This window comes from Trachinotus anak, unplaced genomic scaffold (genome assembly GCF_046630095.1).
Source record: "Trachinotus anak isolate AG129_WGS33_773 ecotype Australia unplaced genomic scaffold, CSIRO_AGI_Tana_v1 ptg000019l, whole genome shotgun sequence".
In the NCBI taxonomy this organism is placed as follows: domain Eukaryota; kingdom Metazoa; phylum Chordata; class Actinopteri; order Carangiformes; family Carangidae; genus Trachinotus; species Trachinotus anak.
Genome location: NW_027273870.1, coordinates 19922556 through 19948520, shown reverse-complemented (window position 1 = coordinate 19948520; position 25965 = coordinate 19922556). Strand labels below are relative to the sequence as shown.

Genomic DNA, 25965 nt, shown 5'->3' with positions numbered 1-25965 from the left:
GTCTGTGTGTGTGTGCGTGTGTGTGTGTGTGTGTATCATAACAGACAAACAGACTGGAAAGAGTGCCCAATTACCTCTGTGCAATTAGCGTGATTTCTGCTAAAGGCTAATTATGTGGAGCCATGCTCGAGACTTTGCACTTTCAAGTTATTATTAGGACCCCAACTGAAGTCTACTGAGGATACACACAAGCCCACTGAGACAACCACACCTGAAACACACACCTAATTTCCCTCCCCTCTGCTCCACAGAGTCAGAGAGAAATGCTAGAAACAAGCTGCTGCTACTGTAGTGGCATTCTTCCCTTGGTTAACCTCATTACAACAGTAGGTCTTCATTCTGACTGACTTCTTAAGGCATGTGGTGAGTGCAGCATGCGCGATACACTCTGAAGCAGATGAGGTGTAAAAGGGCATTTGTGGTTATGGTGAATTATGATGAGCATAATGGCAATTAACTTAAACTAGACACCTGTTCAACCAATCAAATTTTGCTAGATCAACCAAGAGATTTTTCCATACATATGCCAAGAGAATGACGTGGGAAAAGTTATCGCCACAGCACAGGGAGGGGAAGTAATTAGCTTTTTAGCCCACACAGTCCAGTGGAGGCCTGGTCTAATGGCTGACCGCAGCTTAAATAAGTACACAAATGACTCTCCCTGAGGGGGGTTGAGGAAGCAGATGGATATGTGTCGCTCCTCTATAGATTTTCCTCCATAAATGAACTCAAGTCGATGAGGCACCGGCACTGCCTTATGTGTTGAGGATGTTAATGGGACAAATGAGCTGAAATATGCAGTATGTGGTAGGAGCCTGTTTCATCTCATGTTTCTCTTTTATGCCTTTTTGGATGCTGATAGTATTGATGCTAAACCAAAGTTCATATGCAAAACATTCAATTTTGTTGAAGGATAAGCATACTTTCTTGGATGAAGAAGGGATTGGATTGCAGATGGAGTTCATTGGCCAGGGGCCTCCAGTTTCACATCATAGCACCCTAGAGATGGAAGACTACTGCATCCCTATTCAGTAACACTCAGTTGTGTGCTTCTATCTGCCATAGAGAGGATTAATAGAGCTACATGTAGAGATGTTACAAGAGCAAGAATACATATTTGGTGACTTATCTTTGATATTCAGCAAGATAATTTGGTGAAATTAAAAATAAATACAAAACTAAAACAATTAATACATTCATACAGATTGTATTTTAGACCTCTGTTAGTGCTGACTGCTCCACCATTTTTTAAAGTTACATTATGTGAGTCACAGTGTTACATTACGAGGAGTTTTGTTTTGTGTCAAAACAACAGATGGTATTTGGAATTACTCTAACTGTCAATGCTTTTGGTTAATTTGGTCAATGACTTAAAATTCTCATTTAAATTAACCGTTAAATAGAAACATCTCTGTCTACAGTCTGTACAGCCCTTTCTCTTTTGCCCAGGCGACACATTAAAACAAATTTCAAAAATATGATTTCATTCTTGACTGCAGAACTGTTTCCTTGGATAGTGCATGCTCATATCTTCCCTTACAGTCTCACTCCTCGCACATTGCTTCCTTGTGTGAGTACATCATTTGATAAACAGATGCTTTCTATGTTCAGCCCATTGGGGTCTTGATGGGAAAAGAGCAGCTTTGAAAATTTGTAGGGATTTTTAGGCAACACTGTAAGGCTGTGGTAGCACTGAGATAAATCCAAACCTCAAGGAGCTATGTTTTAGATCTGTATCACATTATCGCCACCTCCAGCTGAAACACCAGACCTTTTCCCTGCATCAGACTACCTCCAGTAACCTACAATTTATGTGGAATGAAACCATATTTTCCCATCATATCCTTACTATCTCCATTGGGAGAAGGTTCTCTGCAGCTGTATCTACTATAGAGTATTTCATGTCTTTCTTTCTTTTTTTTTTTTTTTTTTAAAATCTGGATGACAAATCAAATGAAGCTAGCTGGACAATTTTCAATTCCCTCTCAACTTGCTGCTTCACCAAAGGTAGAATAAAAGTCAGCAGGCACAAAAGCAAAAGAAGTTTCTTAGCAGAAATCAAAGAAAAGGCAACAGACATGTGTTATGTTTGGTAATAATGCGGTCTGCAATGTAAGTCCGTGTCTCACGTCGCGTTTTTGGCCCCGTTTTTAAAAACATTTGCAGCGCTAGAACTTCAGCCTTGAGCTATCCACTCCATGTCATTTGATCTCATCCCTACCTGTGCTGCACCTAACACAGCTTGGAGCACAAACTGCCAGCCTCCATCCACAGGGGTGTACAACACAACATCATCTACAGCTATTGTGCTTTCACATGTCAGCCTCCTTTTGGTTTCTTGCTCGGCACATAAAAATACACAGGAAGAACAGGGAATAGGGTGAGAAAGTGAAAACACCTCTGGCATTTTTCTCACTGGGGAAAGAATCTTGTTTTGGGGGGTGTAGGGAGGGGATTCCCTTATGGTTAAACTCAGGCTAGAGGGCTGCCCATTCATGGAGGGAGTTTGGGTGTATAAGCCACTGCTGTCAGCAGAAATGGTGACTGGTGGAGTTTACATGGCTCGGTGCTGTATTGTAGCTGTGGGCGACACAGCAGCAGCAGCAAGAGTGAGTCTTTAAGAGTTTGGTTCTCCAGCCACAGGCCACTAGGATGAGAGGTAAATGGGAATTCATGTAATAATCACTGGTGGAAACAACCTAGGATGTCCACAATATTCCCTGCTTAATAGGCTTGTTGATGCCGCTAGGTATCCAAATATAAAATAAAACAAAATAATAATATTGTATTTATTAAACACAAAGAAAGGAAAGACATTTGCACAAGTAAATACCAGTTCAGCAGTCAATGCCTATTTGAATATGGGACAGAACTGGCAAAGTACAAACTCTACTGTATGGGAATTGTATTTGTGAGGTTTGGTTCTTTGAAATAACCAATAACATTCTTTGTGCTCTAATTTTATCTTGTTAGGATACCAACTAAGATTTGATGGCACACTGAAGTTTGCATCATAATTACTAAGTGTAAAGCAGTTTTTAATACAATAATTAATTGACCAAATAATTAATGAAGGAAAACCTGATTTAAAAACATGCATAATACATTCTGTTTGTGTGTGTATGAGCAAATGTGTCCCTCCTCCAACTAAGCCCTCGTCTGGGGGGCAAAAGATTCTCATTACTTCTAATACCTTTTAGCAAATCAAGATGAAACGAAAAGAAATAGAGGAATATGAGGAACATCAGTGTAAACTTTATTAAACTTAATTAGAGTCAACGTCGCTTATTGGGGAGGTTCACGTCCATAATGGTCACTCTCTACAGAGGAGGTTTCACGGCTGCGGCAGAGCAAATGATCTCAAAGGCTTTTTCCCGAGTAATCGCTAGCTAATTTATGCTTTGATGTCGTCTGAGTATAGCATCTTAAGTCTGAGGATGCACTGCATGTGTTTATTCTGTTTATGGGGCCTAAATAATCCCTGCCTCTTTTTACCAACAGACCTTTAACAACAATTAACAAGCACGGACATGGAGTGCCGCGGACAGATGCATAATGAGGCAGATAAAATGATCCCACAGCGAATTTTCTAGCCCACCCTTATACCATAGTTTCTTGCCAGGAAATCTCAATCAAAAATAATCCATGGTGTCAACTAGTTTTATTTGCCTTTTCCTTTTTCCTTAAAAACACTCTAGTATGCATCTAAGAGATGTTCCACACTGTTTAAATGTTGCAAGTATAGATGGGTGTTTATGTTGGACTGTGACAGTGCATTATTACACAAAGGAGAAGTACTTTCTGTAATTTAAATCTTTGATGAATTTATAATGAAGTTAGAAACACAGCAGTCCTGTACTATTATGAAAAGTTTGAATAATGGATTGGCTAGTGTCAATACATGAAAATCGAAAGTGTATGGAGTTCGCCATGGATAAATTCCTGTTTACGTTTCCACTGAGCCTCAGAAGAGACTTTTAAAGTGACAGAACATGCAGAGAAGTGCGTGTGATTTAAACTTCTCCAAAGCTGATTTATTTCTAGATTTTTCCCAGTAGGGGCCCTATCTTACACCCGGCACAAATCACAACACATGTGTCTTGGCTAGTTTCAGACCCACGCAGTTATCATTTTCCCCTCCAGCACCCACGCTGTTTAAACACCAAATACACTTGCACTTACACATAAGCAGAGTGTGCTGAAAATGCACTTGATGTTTGGATAAGTCAAGTGGAACATTAGAATACAGCCTCAGAAGGTCAGAGCATTCTTTGTGGTATATTGTGCACTGCACAACATTGACATGTGTTTTGGATGTCTCTTGGACATCTATGACCTGTGCCTGGCACAGTGACCATTTTTAAAATAGCTAAAGTGATATGGACACACCCTAAATGCATTTGCACCATGTGCTTCAGACCCTGCACTTTGGATCGTTAAAACAGACCCCTAGATTAACAGTGGCAAGTGAACCTTCATTAGTTTTGGTTTCACTAGTAGGTAGCAATGTCAGCCAAGCAGTGAAGTGCTAAGTCACGCAAGTGCATGGAATGTAACTACTGAGTACTTAAGCACATAAAAATTGTTTGTCCTCCTAACTAGTAGTTCATGCTGTAGGGGCATGCTAAAATTTTCAAGTAAAAGTTGTCAAAGAATAAACTATTTGTTGCTTATTGCATTTTTAGGTCATTAAATTGAGCCACAGGGAGCCAGTAAATCAGCTAAAAGAGCAGAGAAACAGACCTGTTTCACCTTCTCCCTCAACATTCTATTCAAGTGCAGAGATTACAGGGGGCCTGGGCTTGATAACCTTCTCTTAACACTATGGGGACCCACTGAGCAAGAGGTATCCCAGCAATATTCATTCTGGGAAATGGTCATTTTGGCCTCAAGACACTGTTTTACAAGTGCTGTTTTTGGAAGAGGTGATAGGGAGCATCTGTGCACAATCTCATGACAATGAGGAAGAGAAAATGAGAGACAAATGGAGTTTAAACAGTCTCTCCTCTAAAGCCTGCCACTAAGCATTTAAAGCTTTATAAGGGGTCTTTATTTGGTCCTAAATTCTTCAGCTGCCAGGAGTTAATTAGCCATTAGTGGATCATTGCTAACACTTATCTAGCATAACCTTCACAAGCACAATCATTATAATACGGTCAACGGAACAACAAGCTGTAACTGCTTGCCCCAAGAGTTTCCTGGCAGTTATGCTTACAGGAACTCTTGTTGTTGCACTATCATGTACGCACATTTGCCCTCTCTGCTGCCTCTCAATAGAAATTTGCATTGCAGAGAATTAAAGCTGTTTAGTTACGCTGGCTTCATCCACAGTACTAACAACCCTGTCTCTTCACTCCTGCTCATTCCACAACAGGTATCGAAGAAAGTAAGCAGTGGAATAGAGATAGACAGTATGCTCTCGCTTAGTTTAACACCCTGAGCTGTTTGTTTGTGTGTGTGTGTGTGTGTGTGTGTGCGCGCAGATGTGTGCCCTGGAACGGAGAGTTTTTCTAAAGCACAAGTTTAAAGATCCCAGCCAACTTTGCACCAGCCACCCGGGTAAGGAGGGGTCCTGGGGGCGCGAATGGAGGAGATGAGGTGGAGCTGGTCAGGGGCACATGAAGGGGATCAACACTAACCCCGGAGGACAGGCCAGTTACACAGCTAGGAAAGAGGCCAGCCGCTCTCCATCCCTCGTGGTTTCCCTCGCAGGTCAGTTCCAAGGACCCTGCATGTTTACTATAGTCCTCTAGCCCCCCACGCCCCACCCTCAGACCATCCAGCGCGCCGCTCTGCTCAGCTCTAGTTGTGGCCAGGCAGGCAGGCAGGCGGATGGACATCCCTTAACAGGCAGCATTGGCGGCACAGGGGCTGCTAGCCTGTAATTAGCTCGGACAGCTCAGGCTTGGAGAGAGGCAGCCGGGCTATATCATAATGAGCTCAGCTGGGATTAGGAGGACAGGGCAGGGGGGTGAGCAGAGGGGAAAGCAGTAGAGGGGGTGGGGGGCAAGTACCAGAATTCTGGCCTCAGCCTGCTGCAGCATCACAGAGGGCCGCAGGGAGGCAACTGGGAAGACAAGCAGGAAGAGGGGAAGAGGACGGCACAGAGGCATAGGATAGAGGAGGAAGAGGTGAAGAGAGGTGAAGGCTGGGGGAGATAGGGGAGAGGAAGACTGTGGCTTTGGGCTAAGCTTTGTGTAGCATCATAGCAGGTCGGTGTTATTGGTACGGTTACAGGGCCTTCTCTAGATCAAACAAGACAATGGCTATACAACACCCAGAGACAGACTTAAGGATGCAGACAGGAGGACAGAAAGACAGACAGAAAGAGAGTGGAAAAGCAGCAAGAAAATAAATGAAAAGCACCTATTGCAGAAAAGTCATACTGTAATTACAGCAGTCACCAAGCTCTAGGTCACCGTTTGAGCTAATAACACCACCACAGCTTACAGACTATGAGTATGTAAAGTATCCTATTGACACTCGCTTAATAACATCAGCAATAAGACTACAGTTTGGCATAAACGTTCCATTAAAAATGCAATTATTTCACAAAGACACGACCAGGGATTCTGATAATGTGATTTTACTTCCTGCACTTTTATGTGTGAATTTTTGGGCAGCCAATTTTACAAATGAGCACAGAGTCTAATGATCTTGCTTTGGCCCCTGCTGGCTGGTAATGATGTGGAGGGCTAGGTGGATGCTGTGAAGTTGGGAAGGGCACACTAAAATTTTAACACCCACAAACAAGAAGGGACAGTGGGAGTGTGTGAGTATATGTGTACACGTGTAAGAGAGAGAAAGTAAGACAATTTTAAACAAATGTGCATAAGCCTGTTCAAATGTGCATTGCAGGGATTTTCTATGTGTGGGCCTGGACATTTTGGCAGCAGGTGACTTACTTTTCAAAGGAGAGTTTCCTGGTGAGGTTTTTCAAGTAGGCCAGCTCATTCCACACTGCATCACTGTTCTCTTGTCTTAGCTGCCACGGCTCTGCACGATGAATCCTTCCACCTGGCCTGGACACACACACACACACACACACACACACACACACACACACACACACACAAAATACATAAGAAGACAAAAGTGCAAATATAGAGTCAATTAAAGTCCCACATATAAAATGAACCGGTAGCTTCACTTAATGCAGACACACACATACACACCTGGAAAGACAACATGCTAACAAGGGAAAATGGTTGATAGTGTACATTACCTCGTTCCCTCTGGCCAGTCCACATGGGGTAACAAGACCCCTTAGTCTCACTCTGTTTTTGTTATTCAGCCATCTTTAGCAGTATTCAAATGAGCAGCCTTGACTTTGACATTTCAGTGGCAAATCATGTACACACGTATGCATGTTTGTTAAAGCCCAGGGCACTGTCCATGTGGCAGGGCAGTGAAGCATTCCCTGTGTGCCATGCAAATGTAAATAATGGCAAAAACACACTCGCAAACGAGGTCATTCAAATGTGTACACCTCACTTATGAATACTTAATGACACTTTGTGCTCAGTAGCTGCCCCCTCCGTTGAACTTCCTCTTCAACTCACACATGCACACCATCCTTACGGCCCCCAACTGCATCCCTGCACACTACCCAACTCATCAATCAGTCTTAGCCCAACACATTCAATTCCAATTAGCCTTTCATTTGCAAACTAAAACGGCTTTTAGTGAGAAATCCACAGATTGCAAAAGTAGCAGATGAGAAGAGAATACCATTTTTGTCACACACACACACACACACACACACACAAACACACACACACACACACACAAACAAACACACAAAAGCGCGCGCGCACACACACACACACACACACACACACTACAGTTTCTCATTTCCACTCAATCAATGAGGTAGAGGTGTGGAAATGGATTGTGGGGGTCACTGCTATTGCGGAGGGCTCCTTTTACCGCGGTCATTATTGGCTATGTAGACGCCGCCACGCTACGCTAATACTAGTTAAACCCTGGTGCCTGGGAGTTGGAGGCTACTGAGAAACGGCAAATGTTTTCATTTAATACTGCTAATGCCCCTGTGAGCAATTTGGAGCCCTTGAACTTCTTCGTAGTGTATGTATGTGGGAGTGTATGTGTGTGCAATCTGCGGGCTTGGGTTAGCTTCCCAGAGCTACTTAACGGATAATCTCACTGTATAGTCACAGAGATTGATACACTTTTACTTATTCTACTGCAAGCACACAGTGAATCCAGTCTGCACTACCTTTACGCTGTCTGGATAATTTACCCATGGCTCTGTTCTCTTCTCTCTGTGTGGTTTTTAGATATGTAGTGTATCAACTACATTTCTCATGAAAGGTGTATGAACCTTTATTACGGTAAAGCTTTATACAATTTAATTTGTTTACAGTGGGCCTAAAAGCTGTTGAACATGGAGCCATGAGAGAGCTATCTTCTTCAGGCCTCAGTGCTTCCTTCCCTATGGTATCCAAGTTTCCATTATTAAGCAGGAGGAAATAGAAAGAACTTTTCCACACCGCTGCGGCTAATTGCTCTGATTCAGGGGGAATCTGTTTATGGGCGCAACTTTGATCAGAGTACGGATGCTTTAATAACCTTTAATTTTATTTGCTCACCCCCATCATCCCCAGTCTGATTAAAAAACTTTTTCCCTTCTCTAATATAAATAAGAAGTTGGCTTTTTCCCCCTCTCCTTCATGCCATTTTGGGAAAATATGGTGGTAATGGTGAATGGCAGGGTAGTTTCACTGGGACTGGCCAACTGCACACTGCCTGCATACTAATGAGCCAATGCAACTGTTGTCTGCTTTGTGATTGGCTGGTAGTTCCATCTTGGGCGGAACTTGTTATCACAAATACATGTGATGTCATTCAGCAGCTGGCCATACAGCAACCAATTGTCTGATTCAATACTGTATTCTGATGATGAGAGATGAAGACTGATGTGAGAGAAGCTGAAATTTAGATGGTATAGAGGAATGATGTTAGTGTCTAATATACATATACAGGGTGGACCAAAAAAGTCTGAGACCACTTTTCCATTCAAGTCAACAAGAAAGTGTGTTAGTGTGTGTATGTACATCTATACAGTGTGTAGCAAGTAAGGAGGGAGACGCATAATGTCTTATCATTTTGTCCTGCACACAAAGGGGGAACGAAAACCGACCCCCCGCATCTTTCCAAAAAGGCAACAACGCAGCATGGAGGCTACAGGGAAATCCCTAACAAGCTCGAAATGCAATGAGACTCGATGCCTATCCCCACTGACTTGTTAGGGCCCTGATTTCCCAGCACTAATGGGAGTATTTAAGTCATTTTCTATTGTCTCTCATTCAGGCTGGCATTACCCCAGTGGGTTTAACAGCTATTTAAGGATGGAGCTTAATGCCAAATGAATGCCAGGATCATAACATTGAGTGACTGGCTGGTGCCATGGAGGGCTCTGACTGAAAAGGGCAAAGCTGCCTATTGCATCAATTTCATGTCAAATCAGTCATGAAATACAGATACACTGACACTGAGACAACAAACTCTAGCTCAAGGTCTTCTTAGCACTTTACTCACGACAGCCCAGTTGGTCTCATTATAGAAACACATGTTTGCTTCTCACAGAAATTCAGGTTTTCATGCAGTCTTTAACAAAAGTACACGAACATTTCTTTGATAACCTGCTAAAATGTATAACAGAAGCACAACTGGTGTTGACTCTGAGAGTTTTCTCTCTCTACAGCTCTCTGTCTTTGTTCCCACTGTCTCAGACACATGCTGTTGAGCCGCGCTGAGCTGACATGAGCCGAGTCGAGCCTAGCGCTGAACACACTCTCACACTCACTCCACTTTCACACGGGCTCACATTGCACCGCTGTTTTCTTTAATTAACCCTGAGAGAAAACAGCTGACAGGGTCAACACTTTGCTCCCGCGTGGCCACCAAACATATGCACCTTTAGCTACATTATAAAATGGACTCAAAGAAACTGCAGGAAAGAAGAAACAGAGACAGAAAAAGTGGGAAAAGACAATGGAAACAACAAAACCCTCATATTAATTACATTTGCCAGCACATTTTCCAATTTGTGGAAAAATCCTGTGGTTTCTGGTGAAGATAACAGGTCGAAGCAGGAAATGCCCCCCCCCCTTCCTCCCTCTTCCCTCCTCCCTCCACAGGCCTTCTCAAACACCTTGCACCCCAGGACCAGACACCCCAGCCTCTGGTTCTCACATCCTAATGAACGCTAAGGGAGAAGAGACGCAGAAGCACACACACTTGGCACAAAACGGCCCAAATTGACTGGGCTTAAAAACCTCTGAGCTCTTCAAAGGCAGAGCGAGGAATTTCACCCATTTTCCCAAATCCAGCACTCAGGTCTTGTCAGACAACATGTGGGGAGCAATGAGGCCCTAGGACTATTTGTGAGTGGTTTCAGAGGGTTGTAGCATTTCACAGGGGCTTTTAACATAAGGCAAGGTGAGTTATGTGCTTTGAAATGTCTCTTACTCACTGATGCTGGGAGAAACTGGAAGTTATCCAAGTTGTTTTATGTATGCAGGAGGTCATGTGGGTTTTAAGGGTCTGTTGTGTGTACACCAACAGGTCCTGTGCATTGTACGTAGCGTCATATTTTGTCAATGTGTTGTGTGACAAGAGTTCGTGGCTGAACATTAAACTGTGTACTCACAAGCCGTTTGATTTTTCCATCTCTTTCAGCTGGTCTCTGACTGTCTTGTAGTTGGTCTGAATCAGACACAGACGCTCACGACGTTTATCATGAGCCCTCCTCAGCTCCTCATTCTCCTCCATCTGTAAGGCACAATGACAACATTTGTTTAGTTTTTTTTGGTTTTGTTTTCAAAAGTTGTACATGTCAAATGAAACACAACTTAATTGAAGAAGGGAGTCAGCTTCATGTTCACTTACACAGCGGTAGTGAAACTGAGAGAAGTCCCTCACCGTCTACATATTTAAACTGGTCTACAGCTGGAACACCTTTGCCTGACAGAAACCAGCAGGTTAAGATTCTTTTCTGTCTTCTCCTCTCTCCCTGACAAGTGCTTCCACTCTCACTGGGCAACTGAGACATCATTAAAGGACTACATTAACACGACGAGTCAATGGGGCCACAGAACACCAAGCAGGCACACACAAATACGCACACAGCATATACACACTCTTTAACCAGAAAAGAAACTCACTGACTGGAGTTACCAACTGATGACCAGCACATGTTGTGTTGGTGGGGGTTGTAGCAGTGGGTTTGTTGCTGACACTGTTGTTGACAGCTATTAAAACACAGCGAGATTGGGCTCCTGCTTTAAAGAAGGAGTAAGAGAAGACAACATATAGATTTTTCTTGTCAGGGGCACCCCTCCTCCCCATCACACTGACCTTAACAGCGAGGGCGATGGAGAAAACACTTTCAACAGGCAGGACAAACAGAGGTGGAAAGAGAGCAAAGAAAAGAGAGAGAGACAGCTGATGAAAACAGAGGAAAGAGAAAGAGAGAGAACAGAAATTAGAAAGAGAAGAAAGAGAAAGAGCAAAGCAAAAGGGAAAGTGAAAGGAAGAGCGCAGGACAGGTTTCTGCTTGAGTGGCCAGGGCTAGGGAGAGTTGTCGAGTGCTTTCTGAAGGGAAGAAGCTTGTTTACTGCTGATATGACACGGCTGCCCTGCAGAGAGGGAAATGTGAGCCCTCAGCCCTGTTATTATTAACAAGGACAAAGAGAACAGAGGCAGCACACAAACATGCTCCAGACACACAACGGGTGTGCGCACACACATGATACACATTCACACTGCCAATGTGACAAGTATGGATTTTCCCTAGTGCGGATTATTCACAGAGGACATCTGCAAGACATCCTCAGCTGCTTCAAGCAGCCCCCAACCTCTCAAAAACAAGGCTCTAATGAAAGGGGCCAGACCGGGGCAGTGTTAACTGGTGGAACTAGGAGCTGGGGGAGGACACAGAAGAGTTGAGGCTGACTGATGGAGGGGCTGGATAGAGCAAGTGGCAGGGCATTAGCCACATCATGGCTTCCCAGGCTCCTTATAGAGCTTCCCCTGGGCAGCTCAGCTTTGGTCATCAGGCCACAGACCCTTGCCCACAGATCAATACACCCTCTTACTCAGCCAGCATACACATCTGTGGACGTTCTCAAGCTGAAAAATAATTACACAGCAACAGCCACTGTTTACTTGAAAGTGTGCGGAAGGAGGAAAAAAAAAAAAAAAAGGCCATTATTATGAGAATTGTTTGTTTGTCTGCTGCTGTTAGCTGCTAAGGTCAACGTGTCAATGGTACAGACTGGCCTACCCACTTTGAAAGGCATTCTGCTGGAAAGAATTGGATTGGATCAGCTAGAGAACAACGGTCTGGACAGAGTGAAATACTGTACTGTAAGAGGCTGGAGGTGAGATCTCAACTGCAGCTGATGGAGTGCATGCTGCTCAATGCCAGATCAAAGCAGAGGACATAACCACTAAATCATACTCTGAACAAATGCCCTAATCACTTTGGTCACAGATGTGTGTTGGAAATCATGGTTTTTCTGTGCATACCTATGCTAAATGCCCCTCAACTGGCAGACACGTAAATGGCACTATTAACTAAGACAGTCATGCGTGTCGTCTGAATCTACGTTAAGCATTACTGTCTGACTAGGTGTCTGCCAGTGATGTAATTCAGACACTTCAGATCTGACAAGAAAATGATGCCTAATGTGTTCATGGGATTGTTCAAAGGAAGATGACCTCCGCATAATCACTCCCTCAGTGGTCAGCCTAAAAGATGGAAAGTTTAAAGAAAGGCAACAAGCTTTAGGGTAAAGTCCAAACAAGAAGAGACGATGCCAGTGAAAAATATACTCTGCTGACATAAAATGAAAGAGAGAAAGTCAAATTTTGAGACCTTAAAAGAAACATAGGGGAAAGGTGAAAATTAAGAGTATTTTTTTTGCAGTAAATTTGATAGAGAGGAAGACATGGGACTTAAGAATAGTGGGAGAAAGACGTCATAGAGCATGTGAAGGTTAAAAGACCAATAAAGCTGATTCGTTTAAGGGAAAAAAACCCTGCTGCATCCATTTTCACCAAAGCAGCTCCTCTCCTGCTGCTTCACTGCCTACGCACACTCTGTTTGTGTGTGCACATGTGTACATGTGTGTATCTGAGTGTGTTTGTTAGTGAAAGGCACTGTAAAATAAGGTAATGGAGGAAGCAGTGGTGGCAGTCGTGCAGTTGAACCCTTTGGAGACTGTGACTGTTACAGTGCTGCAGACATTCCTCCAACCCAGAAGCTGATAGCGGTAATCATATGTGAGATAGTGGCCGCAGCAACAAGCAGCTCCATTAGGCCTGTCTAGTGCTCAGTGCTATCAGCTGGACAACACTAAGCCATTCAGCTAACAATACTTTTAAGTACTTCAAAATCAGTCAACAGCCAATGGTGTGTGAGTGGAAAAACTGAGACAGAACATTGAGACAGAAAAGAAAGTGATGTGGACTGCAGGAAATACAAGACACAGAGTTTAAAGAAGAGTGGGGGATTAACAGTTTAATGTAGATGAGAGAAAAGGGGCGAATGTTATGTGAATTCATCTATTTTAGCTGGTAGTTACCTTCAGCTGTAGCAGCTCCTCAAGGTCTTGAATCCTCTGTTGTGCTCTTCTTCTCCTCCCACTATCCAACTCCACACTGCTGGCTGGGGACAGGGACCTGGACCGCTGCACAGGTGCACCCTGGGACAGGTAAGCAAAGAAGCACTGGGGTGAGAACTTCAGTTCACTTCACTTACATCGTCAGGCACAAACCCATGCAACAATTAACATCTGTAGAAATACTGAGTGAATGCCAATAATGGAATTATCCATGTTCATTTCATTTCCCCTTCACCTTGAAGAAAACATGCATATTGTCTTCTTCAGTACACACATATGCACATTCAAATAAACATGCTGCCTGAGGAATAGAGCAAGCTGGAGCAACAGTCCGCAGAAGCCGAAGGGAGGAGGCTCCCTTTTGTGTGTGTGTATGTGTGTTTGGAAGCGGGAGTTGCAAGCTGAGAGCGGCAAAGGTTTCTCCCTGCGACTGGCTAATGAGTATGTTCATTTCCATTTACATTGTTTCTTTGACAATAATGATGTCCCATTAGGGGAGACTAAAGGGGCTATAGATTCCAGAATGTGCTGGGCTTCATTACAAGAGGTGGGCAGGGAGGCCGCTCTAATTGCTCTACTAGGGGCCTCCAGGTTACACTTGATAGGACAACTGGAAGAGCCGCCGATTAGGAGGGGGGTGCTGTTTGCAAGCAAGCCTCTTCTGTTGAAATAAATAAAGAAGTGGAGAAGTGCTGGGGCTGTGCTGTGGAAAAGCAGTGGGAACAATATGCTAGTGGAATATGAATATGAGAGGATAGGAGGCCCCCTGTGGTGCCAGGCAGGGCTGACCAGATGGCAGGCTAAAATATGCAATGTGACTAAACGCACAACAGTCCTTGGGCAGGAGTGGATGAAGAGTACAAGAGGAGGAGGAGGTGGTGGTGGAGAAACCAAGTTTATGATAGGATGGTGGATCAATTAGCCTCCTCCCCTCAAAAGTGTTTTGATAGCAGTTACCAGCTATATTGTCTGTTAAAAATAAAGATTTCAGCACTGGCGACACCTGTGGTCACTGGAGGTAATGGGAAGTATGTTTTAGTAATAAAGTGCTTCATTCGAAATGATATAACTCTGACACTGGTGGCTGCAACCATGTCTTGAAGGAACTGTGTGTCAGAAATGCAAGAGATAAAGAGAAACCCATATATTTGTTTACAGTGCGGCCAAAGAAACTGTGGACCACAGTGTTAGAGAGAAGTGTTAGACAGAATTAGAGAGGTGGACCTCAACAGGAACAGTTTATTTGTTTATATAGAGAGGCTGTTGTAAAACGCCAATATTGTACATTCAAGAGCAACTGCAGAAAATCATTATGTTTCAAAAATATGACTAAAATAATGATAGTATAGTATAGACTAGTGACAACACGCTCATTTTGTCACTACAACAGGCATATTTGTAAAATTATTTGCTCGTGACAAAAATGTGTTGTATGAAAGTGTGTTTGGGAATGTGCTCTGGGGCTACAGTTGACTCCAGTGACCTGGTGTGCCTGGTTCTGCAATCATGCCTGCATGGGTGCCAACCATGTGTTCTAACTCAGCCTTAATGACTCTATGTAACTAATTAGCAGATTGATCTGCATATTCCTGATGAGTGGCAGGCCAATTGGCTTAGCCTGTATGTACATGGGGGAAACACAGGGGCCAAAAGGGGAGTCCAAATCAACTAAAACGCCTAGGATGAAAAGTAAAGATGACCAACTATGAAGTATGACTTACTGAGGATTCATTCTAAAGAGGTTTTCAGGTAGAAATTCATTTTGGGGAGAATTTATTCAATTATGAGCTGAATATTTTGTCGTCATGGTTCCTCTGTATGTGAGAACCAGAGTAGGGAAACTGCAGTGTGTTTTGTCTGAAGGGGTACAGAGGAAGATGACATGTCAACACTGACAAATGACTGAGATTTGCTGCAGATGTTCTCTCTGGTCCAGTTGCACGCCTGTCTGCCGCAGGTCCAGAAGACACATGAATGCCTTCTGTTTGTGTGGGAAGCTCTATGCTGTTGTGACATTGTTGTTAATGTTCCACAAGACAGGCCTGAAAGATGAAAAGCAGAAGCACAAGGCAAAGAAAAGATGTGCCCACCATCTACCTCAGCTCGGCAGCTGGTTGGCGGCCATGACCTGACCTGCGCATCGCACCCTGTAATGGCTCTGTAAACATGAGAGTGCAATGCAGATGGGGGGGCAGAGGGCATATAGTAAGAGGGGAATGAGGAGAGAGGCCGGTATCTAACTGCATCTGTATGCAAGCAAGAGCAAAACTCTTATTTACTGAGGGGTCAGTGTCACTGGCTGTGGAGCAAAGACGAAACATTTCATCGACTGCCTCCCTCCTCTTTCCTCCCTCCTCCACCCTCTCTCTCTTCATCTCCCAGAGAGAGGGGTCACTGTCATCAATGGGCTTCTTTATGATTGCAGCAGCGTGTCATGTGTGTCTCTGGTGCTCTCAAAGCTGAACTTGTTCAGGTTCCCCAGCAAAAAATGAATGTTGTACACATGCACACAAGCACAAGACGAGATGCATGCTCACTGTGGATAGACAAGCATAGATTGACATGCAAACGCATGGGTGCACACATAAACACAAAGCAAATGTATACCAAATGTATCACACATACAAAATAAAATCTATAAAAAGCAGTACAAAAGACCAAGAGGCACTGGTAACCAGCTGACTAATATAAGAGCCAGTAACCTGAGAACTGAATGTAGTAGGTAAACAACAAGGTGTGAGGTAGTTCCTCCAAGGAAGCAAGCTCACAAACAAAACGGCTGAGTGAAAAGGACACGATGCAAACTTTTTGAAAACTGCATTGAATCAAACCTATTCTCATAGTGGACCACTGAAATAAACGAACGATTCGTTAGACAAATATTTGGCAAAACTCCAAATGGTTTTGAACTAAATTAACATTAATAAACTTGAGTTTTATTAGGAATTCACTTATTAAATAAGTGAATTCCTTATTAAATAAGTGAACTTTCTTCACTGAATTACAGAAACACTTAATACTATTTTTTTGAGACAAAATCAAAGCACCTGCCTTTTACAAAATGTTCAGCATCAGTTTGACACCTACTGTACAGTATGAAGCAAACTGCGAGCCATGCACCACTGTGAACTGCTTGTCGCCTGAGCCAATGATCACATTTCACTTTAGGTACTTACTGAAAGAGCTGCAAATTGTGTCCTAGGTGGTAGCAGTGGGCGCCACAGAAGGCTCATTTCATCAGCTTTTGACCTTGCAGTTTGGAATTATTGTTCAAATGGAACGTAATGAAGCATATCAGGTTTATGGTTTATTTGGAGCATCATCATATTGGGATATTAAGCAGGCAACAGCGACAACTGCTCAAAATGTTCACATGGTTTTAATAAGAGCGAGGTTTAACTTGATTTATGAAGTTCATATGATGTTTACAACAATTTTTAAAGCTCTTTTACCACCACCGCAAGGAGGGCTGATTCCGGCACTGGCTGAGGAGATCAACATGCCTCTGTGCCACGTGGCTGGGGGCTACATGAGTGAAGAATGTTAGTTCACTCCCTGCAGCCTTACAGTACTGAGATGACAGGTTTGTAATCACTACTCAGGAAATACAAGTAGAAAGTGTTCATAAGCAAACTGAACTGTAAAAATTGTATCTAAAATTATACCTTAAAGTTGAACATTTAATTCAGTTATAAATTTCAAGCTGTTACTTGATTTGGGAAAAAAAAGAATCTGTGTGTGTTCCGAAAAGCTGCTATATGATCATGTGGCAGCGTTAAAATTCTATCTTCTAAATGTTTATATGCAATGGTTTGGTTAGGGTAAAAATATCTACAGCATCACATCCAGTAAAACTCGGGCCTCTCAAGGTGTGACAAGGACAATCTTATTTATGGACTTTGTGTGTCATCTGTGAAATAGTGTGGCCGAGCCCATGTGGTGAGAAGGAGGGCTAAGTGATTTTTGCTATCAGCACTCATTTCATACTCACAGAAGGTATGTAAATGTGCTGAAAAGGTTCAAAATTCTGAATTCTCAAAAAGTGACTTACTGCAGATTATTTTAGTTTCACAGGGCTTTTTGATAGATTAGTTAAAGTCAAGTTTAATGTCTTCAAAAGGACAATGCATGTGCACGGTGTTAAACACTGATTTACACTTTAAAAAATCCTATTATGATACATGTTTTTATTCAGTGTAATAAGGTATCAAAAATGTATTGTGTGAAAAATGCATTACAGGTCCACTGATTTACAATATCAGCATAAGGATCAAAATTGGCATATTTCTTAATAATTAATAATAGGTGCATAACAGCAGACAGATCGTGTGTGTGTGTGTGTGTGTGTGTGTGTGTGTGTGTGCACATATGTGTGTGTCCTGGGGCAAAAACAGCAGAGCCTCCAGAAAAGGGAAGCACATCAAATGATATCAATACCATTTATTTATTTTCTACAAAATAATTACATCACATGTATAAACTGCCAGACCAGAAGCCCTTCCACTGAGGCTATAATGAGGACAGCGGTATAAATCAAACAATGTGTCTTCAGGCCAGCGTTACAGTGAGTGAGGCCATCTAGAAACATGTCCTGCCAAACTTATGAGTGGAATACTGAGAAGATCAAAAGCTTCTTTCTTGTTCATAATGTACTGCTGAAGCGGTAAATTAGCCAGTGCCTGAGCCCAAGGCATGCGTGAAACCAGCAGCACACGCCGGCCTGGTCACAGTAGGAGGGGCATCTGTGTATGTGTTATGGAGTTCAGGACAAAGGTTGGCAGAGGCAGGGTCTGATAAATCACATGATTCTCAGACCATTTCCTTCATATCCCCCCTCTATGGCTTTGATCTGATCTGAGCAAAGTAGTAATGGATAATTGTGGGCATGTTAGCTCTATAGGCTGTCTTTGACATAATTGACAGTAGTGTGTGCTAATCTACCTGCTGTCTTCTGACGGAACTGGTGGATCTGCGTTGAAGGGTCTTGTCCTGTGGCGTGGGGTCTGAGGCTTGGGTGGAGGCCTGGTCAGAGTTAGGGCTAGACCTCTGAGCTGCAGCATCAGCCTGCTCTGACATCACTGCCTGTAAGGAGAGAAAAACAAAAGGATGTCAAAAGAAGTGTGTGTCTGTGTTTGTGAGCAAGCACAAAGGACAGTTACAGAGAGACAGGCTTAAATGTACAAGAGATAAGTTACAAAACAAATTGTGAATACAAAGTTACAGTAAAACTGGGCTCAGACCACAGTTTTACAATCCTAATAAATGCTTATCCCAGATTATTTTCTCTCTAATCTCAAACAAGATTTGAAAATAATCGCACATCACACACTACTATTATTAAGATTATTGTGCCAGGGGGAGCAATGAGCGAGCCATGTGCCACCTTACGTGATCTCATCTCACAAGTGGTGCAACAGAAAATCTTTGCAGTGATAAAAAACAAAAGCAGAAGGCTAAACAAGTCTGGATGTGAAAATGTTTGGGGAGACGCAGGTTGTCTATTCTTCAGCGATTTTAACAGTCAGTTTTAATATGTGCCAACAGTACTATGCTTGCTAACATTAGCCTAGGGGGCTAGAATATGTACTGTTTCTTGGCAATAGCTTCAGCTGCTCCAGGACTGATCATTATCATCCTGATTTTAAAACCTAAATATTTTTGAGTTAAATATCGGGATGATATTATCAGGTCGGCCCCGATGAGTTTGTGAGCAGTTCGGGAGGTTTAAGACCGGAAAACAGAAAATATCAACTCTGTTAAACTGAAGCGCAAACAAGCTTCTGTATATATTTTTATCATATCATTACAAATTACAGTGGGCTATACGAGGAGAATCCATAGGAGAGGCCAAGAGACCCGTTTGCCCCATGACAAGTGTCACCTCAATGGACCCTAATGAAATGTTGCCACACAACAAAAAAGGAATTTACAGTATTAATGTAAACTAAAGCCAACAAACAGATGTGTCATGTGGAAGTGGGACAATTATCTACCACCTCCAGCACTGTGGTGTGTGTGTGTGTGTGTGTATGTGCTATTATGACCCATCTATTTATCAGTGTCTATTAGCCTGGGTCTTGCAACATCTGCACACCTCAGCACACAGCAGGGTCTACCAAAACAAACTGAAAGGGACAAGGATAAAGCAGAGGGCCCACCCGCAGAGGAGGAGGTTGTGATGCATGCACACTCCCACACATGTACATTCCTATAAGGAAACCGGTTTTTATCATGTCCATGTCACTTAAATGTGACATTCAATGTTCACACTTCACACGCGTATGGCCCTTCATTGTGCGTGTTCATAAAGAAATGTTAGCTTGAAGGGACAGGATACATTCAGTCTTATAGACACATGCACTCTATAGTCAAAGATGGCTGGGTCCATTAATCCAGATGTTAACACTCACCAACATACCTCTTGACTCCATCACCTTACTGCATATTCACACCTTTCCTTTCTTAAATCCCTCAAATAAAGGTGTGAAACTTTTAAAACAACATCCTCACCTGCTGCTATCAACTCAACACATCAAATCGAAGTCTTTTGACAAACAGAGGCCTTCACAACTGTGCTGTACTGGGAGCCCAGGTAGTGAAGAAAACTGCACAGGATGTCATCACCTTTTTTTCCCAACAAGTCCTGATTGCATTATCAGAAACCTGGCATCTGGGCGTGACCTTGTTAACTGCCAGGGTAATCAACTTTAACCAAAGGGGAGGAGAGGGGATGATAAATTATTAGTGAGGAAGATTTTGTTCATGTTTTATTAAATTGGCCTGTCAAACGGGGTTGGTCAAATTATCTGGGGCCTCGTTTATTGGAGGCCGGCCATATTGGCGCATCTGTTACAATTATTTATAATTTCCAGGCAGTCAGGAGGATGGACTGGGTTTTTCGGCATCAGCCACATAAAGCAATTTAGAAATTAACTGATGTGGGAGTGTCTGAGTTTTTTCCTCTCACAATCTCTCACATCCCCATCCTGATTTTCATCCAGGAAAAGTTGAAAAAAAATAAAATAAATAAAAACAAGGAAATTGTGAGACAGTAAAGCAACAAAGATGTAAAAGGGAAAACATAAACATATTACAAGCGGCTTAGTAAATGCATTGGATGAGGAGAGTGCATGAGACTTAAAAAGGAGAAGAGCATGCAGGTGCAGTGAAAAAAGAGCAAGAGATTGAGGGGGGAGCTGAGGGAGGGAAGGAGAAAAAAAAAAGAAAAGCCGGTCTTGGTAATTACTGAACACGATTAGGTTCTTGGGGGAACTTGTCTGGCACTCGCGGCCCTTGCTGGTGAGGATGCGGCAGGCAGGACCATATGGAGCGAGGCTTGTGATTGTGCTCCCTGAAGCTCGTGACCCGTCTGCTGCCGAGCCCTTGAGCTGAATGTGAAATGAGACTTGCCAGGCCTAATGTTCTACACATGCACCATTTATGCCACAAAACAAATCTGATCACTGTTAATTATGGAGCAGCTATAATCAGGAGGGGCCTCTGAAACACACACACAGGCACACACACACACACACCAAGGCTACATGCAACACAAACACATTTACACACATTTGTGAAGGGACAGGGTTTGTGAAAGTGATTGGATGCCCCCACGCCCCCATACCCCAACCCCCCACCAGCCCAAGTGCACTTTGCATTTGAGATGGTGATTCTTCAAAGAATATGTTTGCAAATATGTAGAAGGACAGTACACAGTGAGTAGGTGTATCTATGTGTGTGTGTGTGTGTGTGTGTGTGTGTGTGTGTGTACACAGCCCTGAGTCCTCCCACACAGTCTGTTTGACCCGGGTGTATGTGCTTGAACGAGTGTGTGCATGTATCTGCAGCGGCACATGGCTGTGCTTCATTAATGAGGCGAGCTGTGCTACGCAGAGGTTCTCATCTAATGAGAGCAGTTGAGCTGGTAAAACACACCACTGGAGTCCATGTCATTAGTATGTTTCTGGCCCTGGACATGGCCCAGGTCCAAACACACGCTCATACACAGACTAGTGTTGACAACAATATTTACTAATCATACATGAGATGAGTGGCCGACAAAAACAGCACTGTAAGTGATAAAATATTTATCAGTTTGTTTTTGTAATTTTAAGCATGATATGAATTTATAATCTTGATACCATTTTTTTTTTTTTTTTTTTAACATAAGGAGGCTTACTGATGTACCTGACATGTAGGGGCATATGTGGATACAAGCATCAGGTTGCAATACATTTTTACCATGCTCTTAGAAAAGTCTTGACAGTTGAGCTACAGGAGTGGCATTCCAGATGGGGAACAAATAAAGACAGCAGTCAGAGTCAAAATAAGCCCGATGTGAAGATAAGTCAAAAATATCTGACTGATACAAGCTTTTCATCACATTCTCCTGAACATCAGCAGAGAAGACTAAAAGTGCCCCGATGCGCAGTCAGGGTAAATATCATATACAGGCTGAAATCCATGTTTCTTCTTTCTACTGTAAGTTCCTCTATCCTTATACTGTTAAGGTCCACTGAAAGGTCATAGACACTAAAAAGTTGAGTTGTATAAAATACACAAGGGAACCCTCTGGCTGACTCGCTCTGTTTGTTTAGCTCTTGGATGAAAAATTAATTTCCATGTTTCTTTGTAGCATTATGGTTTCATCGTTTTCACTTGATGGTACCTATTAATGATGATGATGATCAAAAGAAACGCCTCACCTAATCCAAACGTGACCCGGCAAAACGGTGGGTGTATTTATGCGCACATGTGTGTGTGTAACTAGCACTTTAATTATACATCTAAAAGTGTTTATATTGGTTAACATAAATAACAAGCCAGAAGCAGATGCTAAAAACCATCTCAACAAGTCAGGGGGGATGCATCATGTGGGCATCTATCAATTTATTAAAAAAAAAAAAAAGGGAAAAAAAACTTGGTGCTCTCGGGAAATGTTGCTTCTCTGCTTAAGGTTATAATGATATGAGGGACTTTTATGTGTTATCAATAATTTGTGTGTGATGTGTTAAAATTGAAAAAAAATGGAAAGTTAGGTGATGATGTACGTGCACAATTCTTCAAGGAGTGCCATAGAGTTGGGCCATGATAAGAGGTCATGGTAAGAATGAGTGTAGGCCTTCTTCAAAGAAGAGGGAAAGCACAGATGTTATTGTTAAACTACTGTTCTATTCAAGTGTCCTAGTAAGCCATAACAGCCAGAATGAAAAATACCCACAATCTGAACCTGAAGCAGCTTAATGGAATTCAGCGATCATTAAAACTTCATTATTTACACCTGTGCTTTTCCTACTGTGACAAGTCAAAATGTCTGCTGTGAAAAAGGCTGACTGTCCATTAAAAAGTTTTCAAACATTTAAAAGACACTGGGGCTTCTTTCTCGGAAATTTAGATGAAACTTTTCTGGAGTGAATGAAGATGCTTAATTTTCCCTTTTCTAACACTGATGAGAGAATAACCAGTGCTTTGAATGACTGCCCACACAATTAACAACTTACCACTCATTTACTGCAGTGAAGGTTCCAGAAAGCCTGAGGTCTGCTATGGATTCTAATGTTGGTCTTTAATCACAGCACAGCTCTGACAGTAGCCAAACACAAGACTACAATAAATACAATGATGCAGTTTGGGAAATAGTCATAAATGATTGAATGTTCACTCTAGCTAGTTTTTTGTCCACTAATGAGGGATCTTCCCTGCCTCTAGATTGTGATGGTGACCACCCAACCTGGCAGCCCAAACCTCCCCAACCTGGCAGTTTGTTCAGACTGCATCATATGGTGCGTGGGGGTCACTCAGGTGCCTGATGATCGGCTAGGCCCTACAGCTAGCAGATGAGGGCATGGGGCCATTTATACTCTGTAGCTCAGTGTTTTCAGCACACAAATACACAATACAGAATGCACCTAAAAATAAAAAATAAAGTGCAAGTAGAGTTGAAACAACTACTCCATTTGTTGACTGAGTAATCATAAGTTTTTTATAAATCAAGAATAAGTCTATAGTTTCTCCAATAAGATCATTTGTGTCCATTTAAATTAATTAAAACTGAATGTTTTTGAATTTGGAACTATTACCTTAGACTTCAGCAAACTACAATCAACATTTTCCAAAATTTTTCTGGAATTCATACACTAAATGACAAATCGTAAAAACAATCAAGAGATTTATCAATAATAAAAATAATCATTAGTTAAGACCTTGGTGCAATAATGTTTTTCTACATGGAACTGAAAGATTAATGTTTTGGAGGAAAAAAAAGAAAAGCAACATCAATTTCTTAATCTAATGTTGACCCTGAGAGGTTAATTGACACAGGAGGCTAACAGTATAGCATTATTTATATTAAATGACAGCTAGGAAGAACAGTTTGGGTACAACAGACATTGTTCGTGTAAGTTTAAGCATCTGTAAAGTCGTGTTAAGCTTCCTGTAAAGAGTTAACTTGGCATAAGACAGGAGAGAACAGACAGTCAATCCTGGTGCACAGCATGGAAGTATAACACACAATGGGTGTTATTCCTCTCACCCACCCTCCACCTTTATCCCCGCCCCCCCCCCCCAAAACCACTGCAGGAGGGGTGTTCAAAGCCGTCGCTCTTGTCCATATTCAAATGAGCACAGCGTCTCCCCCCCTGTGCTCCCGTAGCGATCAGCACTTTGATCACCTCCAATGGTAACTTCCACCAAAACATTTAAAATTAAAATCAAATCTGCCTTAACAACCTGAGCATTAGAATTTAACAGGTGTTCGGGAGGAAGTTGTTACAGAATTTGCGATTATGCGCTCAGATACACACACCTTTAGTCAAACACGCACCCATGCAGACACACACGTACACACATACGCACAACCTGTCAGTGAAATTACAGAGTGGGAAACGGAAAGCCCTCCTGACTGAGCGCTATACCTTGGGATACTCGATCTGTTCACTTTGATGTTAAAGAAAGTTAAAAGTTAAAGAAACAAATCAGCCAGACAGCAGCTACATGTGTTCAGTAAACAAAAGTTAATATTAATTCTTAGCACAGGGTCTATACATAATATTTTTGTAATTACATCTCAAGCCTGAAAATGTGCGATGCTTTTCTTTTTTTTTTTCTGACCTGGCTGGGGAAGAGAGAAGAGGTAGAGTTGATAAAACAAACAAAAATACGTATACACAGACGCATACATACAAACATACGTACACTTCATACATGCATGCATGCATGCCCTCACTACACACACGCAGCACTAACTGCATCTTCCCTAAATGTAGTATTAATTACTGGGGGAACACTGCAGTACTGTATTTAATTACCGACTAAATGATCCATTTATACTTCACCGCTGGTTAAATTAACAGGGTTAAGTGAGACAGGGCGATTGTAACTCACTTAACATTTGAGCTGATATCTTTTAGCTTCCACAGTCTGGGGACAGCACTGTCAGAAAATATCAACCAATCAAATTAAACAATTACAGTCTGTGGAGGCACAGAAATTGCTCAACTGTTGCAAAAATATTATCTTCAGCTACAGAGTTGGTTTATCTGCAAAAGGAGAAAACTTCTACTGCAGAGCAGACTGAGAGATGCATTATAACAACAAATGCAGCACTCTACAATATTGTTGGCATGAGGCGGGCTGAAAAATATACACGTTACTATTCTCAACTAAGTCTTTGACACTGTGCGGTCCAACGAACACCTGTCACCATGTCATTAGCAGTTATTAAAGGACACTTAAATTGTGTCTGCACTATTAAATTTATAGTGAAGCCTCTATTTCCCTTGGGGTGACAGTTCAAAGGTAGTGAGCTAAAGCCAAACCCCTGCTGACTGATAGATGTAGAACTGTAACTCCAACATCATCTTCAAGAACAGTATTGGGCTCCAATTAAATCACCTCTCTCCACCTCTTATCTGTCTTTTCTGCTATGTGACCAGAGTTGTTAAAAGGACTTCCAGGTACTTGGGTGGGAGGAGGAAAAGAAGATAGATAAAGTAAGTAAGTCAGAGAGTGCATGTGTGCCCAGCACTGAGAACGAGGGAAGATCAGATAGCTGACATGAAAGACACTGCCGCTAAGAGAGATGGATAGATCAAGGGTGAACTAGAGTGATATCAAGAGAGTGATTCTCAGTTAAAGACCACCACCACAGGCCATGCTAGGGCTTAGCAGTTACTGCTGTGCCTACTAATCCACCTACACATTGCCGTTTCTCTACCATAGGACAATTAGACACTGGCTCTAGACAAGTGATTGACAGAAGCATCATAATATAATGTGTTTATTATGTAAAAAAAGGCATCGATATAATATGCTG

At 42.4% G+C, this 25965-nt stretch overlaps 1 protein-coding gene across 1 annotated transcript in view; it reads right to left on the bottom strand.

Annotated features, from left to right (window-relative positions):
- The window catches only part of cntln (centlein, centrosomal protein), an 80350-nt gene that overhangs the window by 39823 nt on the left and 14562 nt on the right, over positions 1 to 25965 (bottom strand). The window contains exons 10-13 of the mRNA XM_071504586.1: positions 18594 to 18734; positions 13614 to 13733; positions 10676 to 10797; positions 6906 to 7022 (exon numbers count right to left, since the gene is read on the bottom strand). Coding sequence (XP_071360687.1) covers positions 6906 to 7022; positions 10676 to 10797; positions 13614 to 13733; positions 18594 to 18734 — 500 coding nt within the window. The remainder of the gene's footprint in view (positions 1 to 6905; positions 7023 to 10675; positions 10798 to 13613; positions 13734 to 18593; positions 18735 to 25965) is intronic.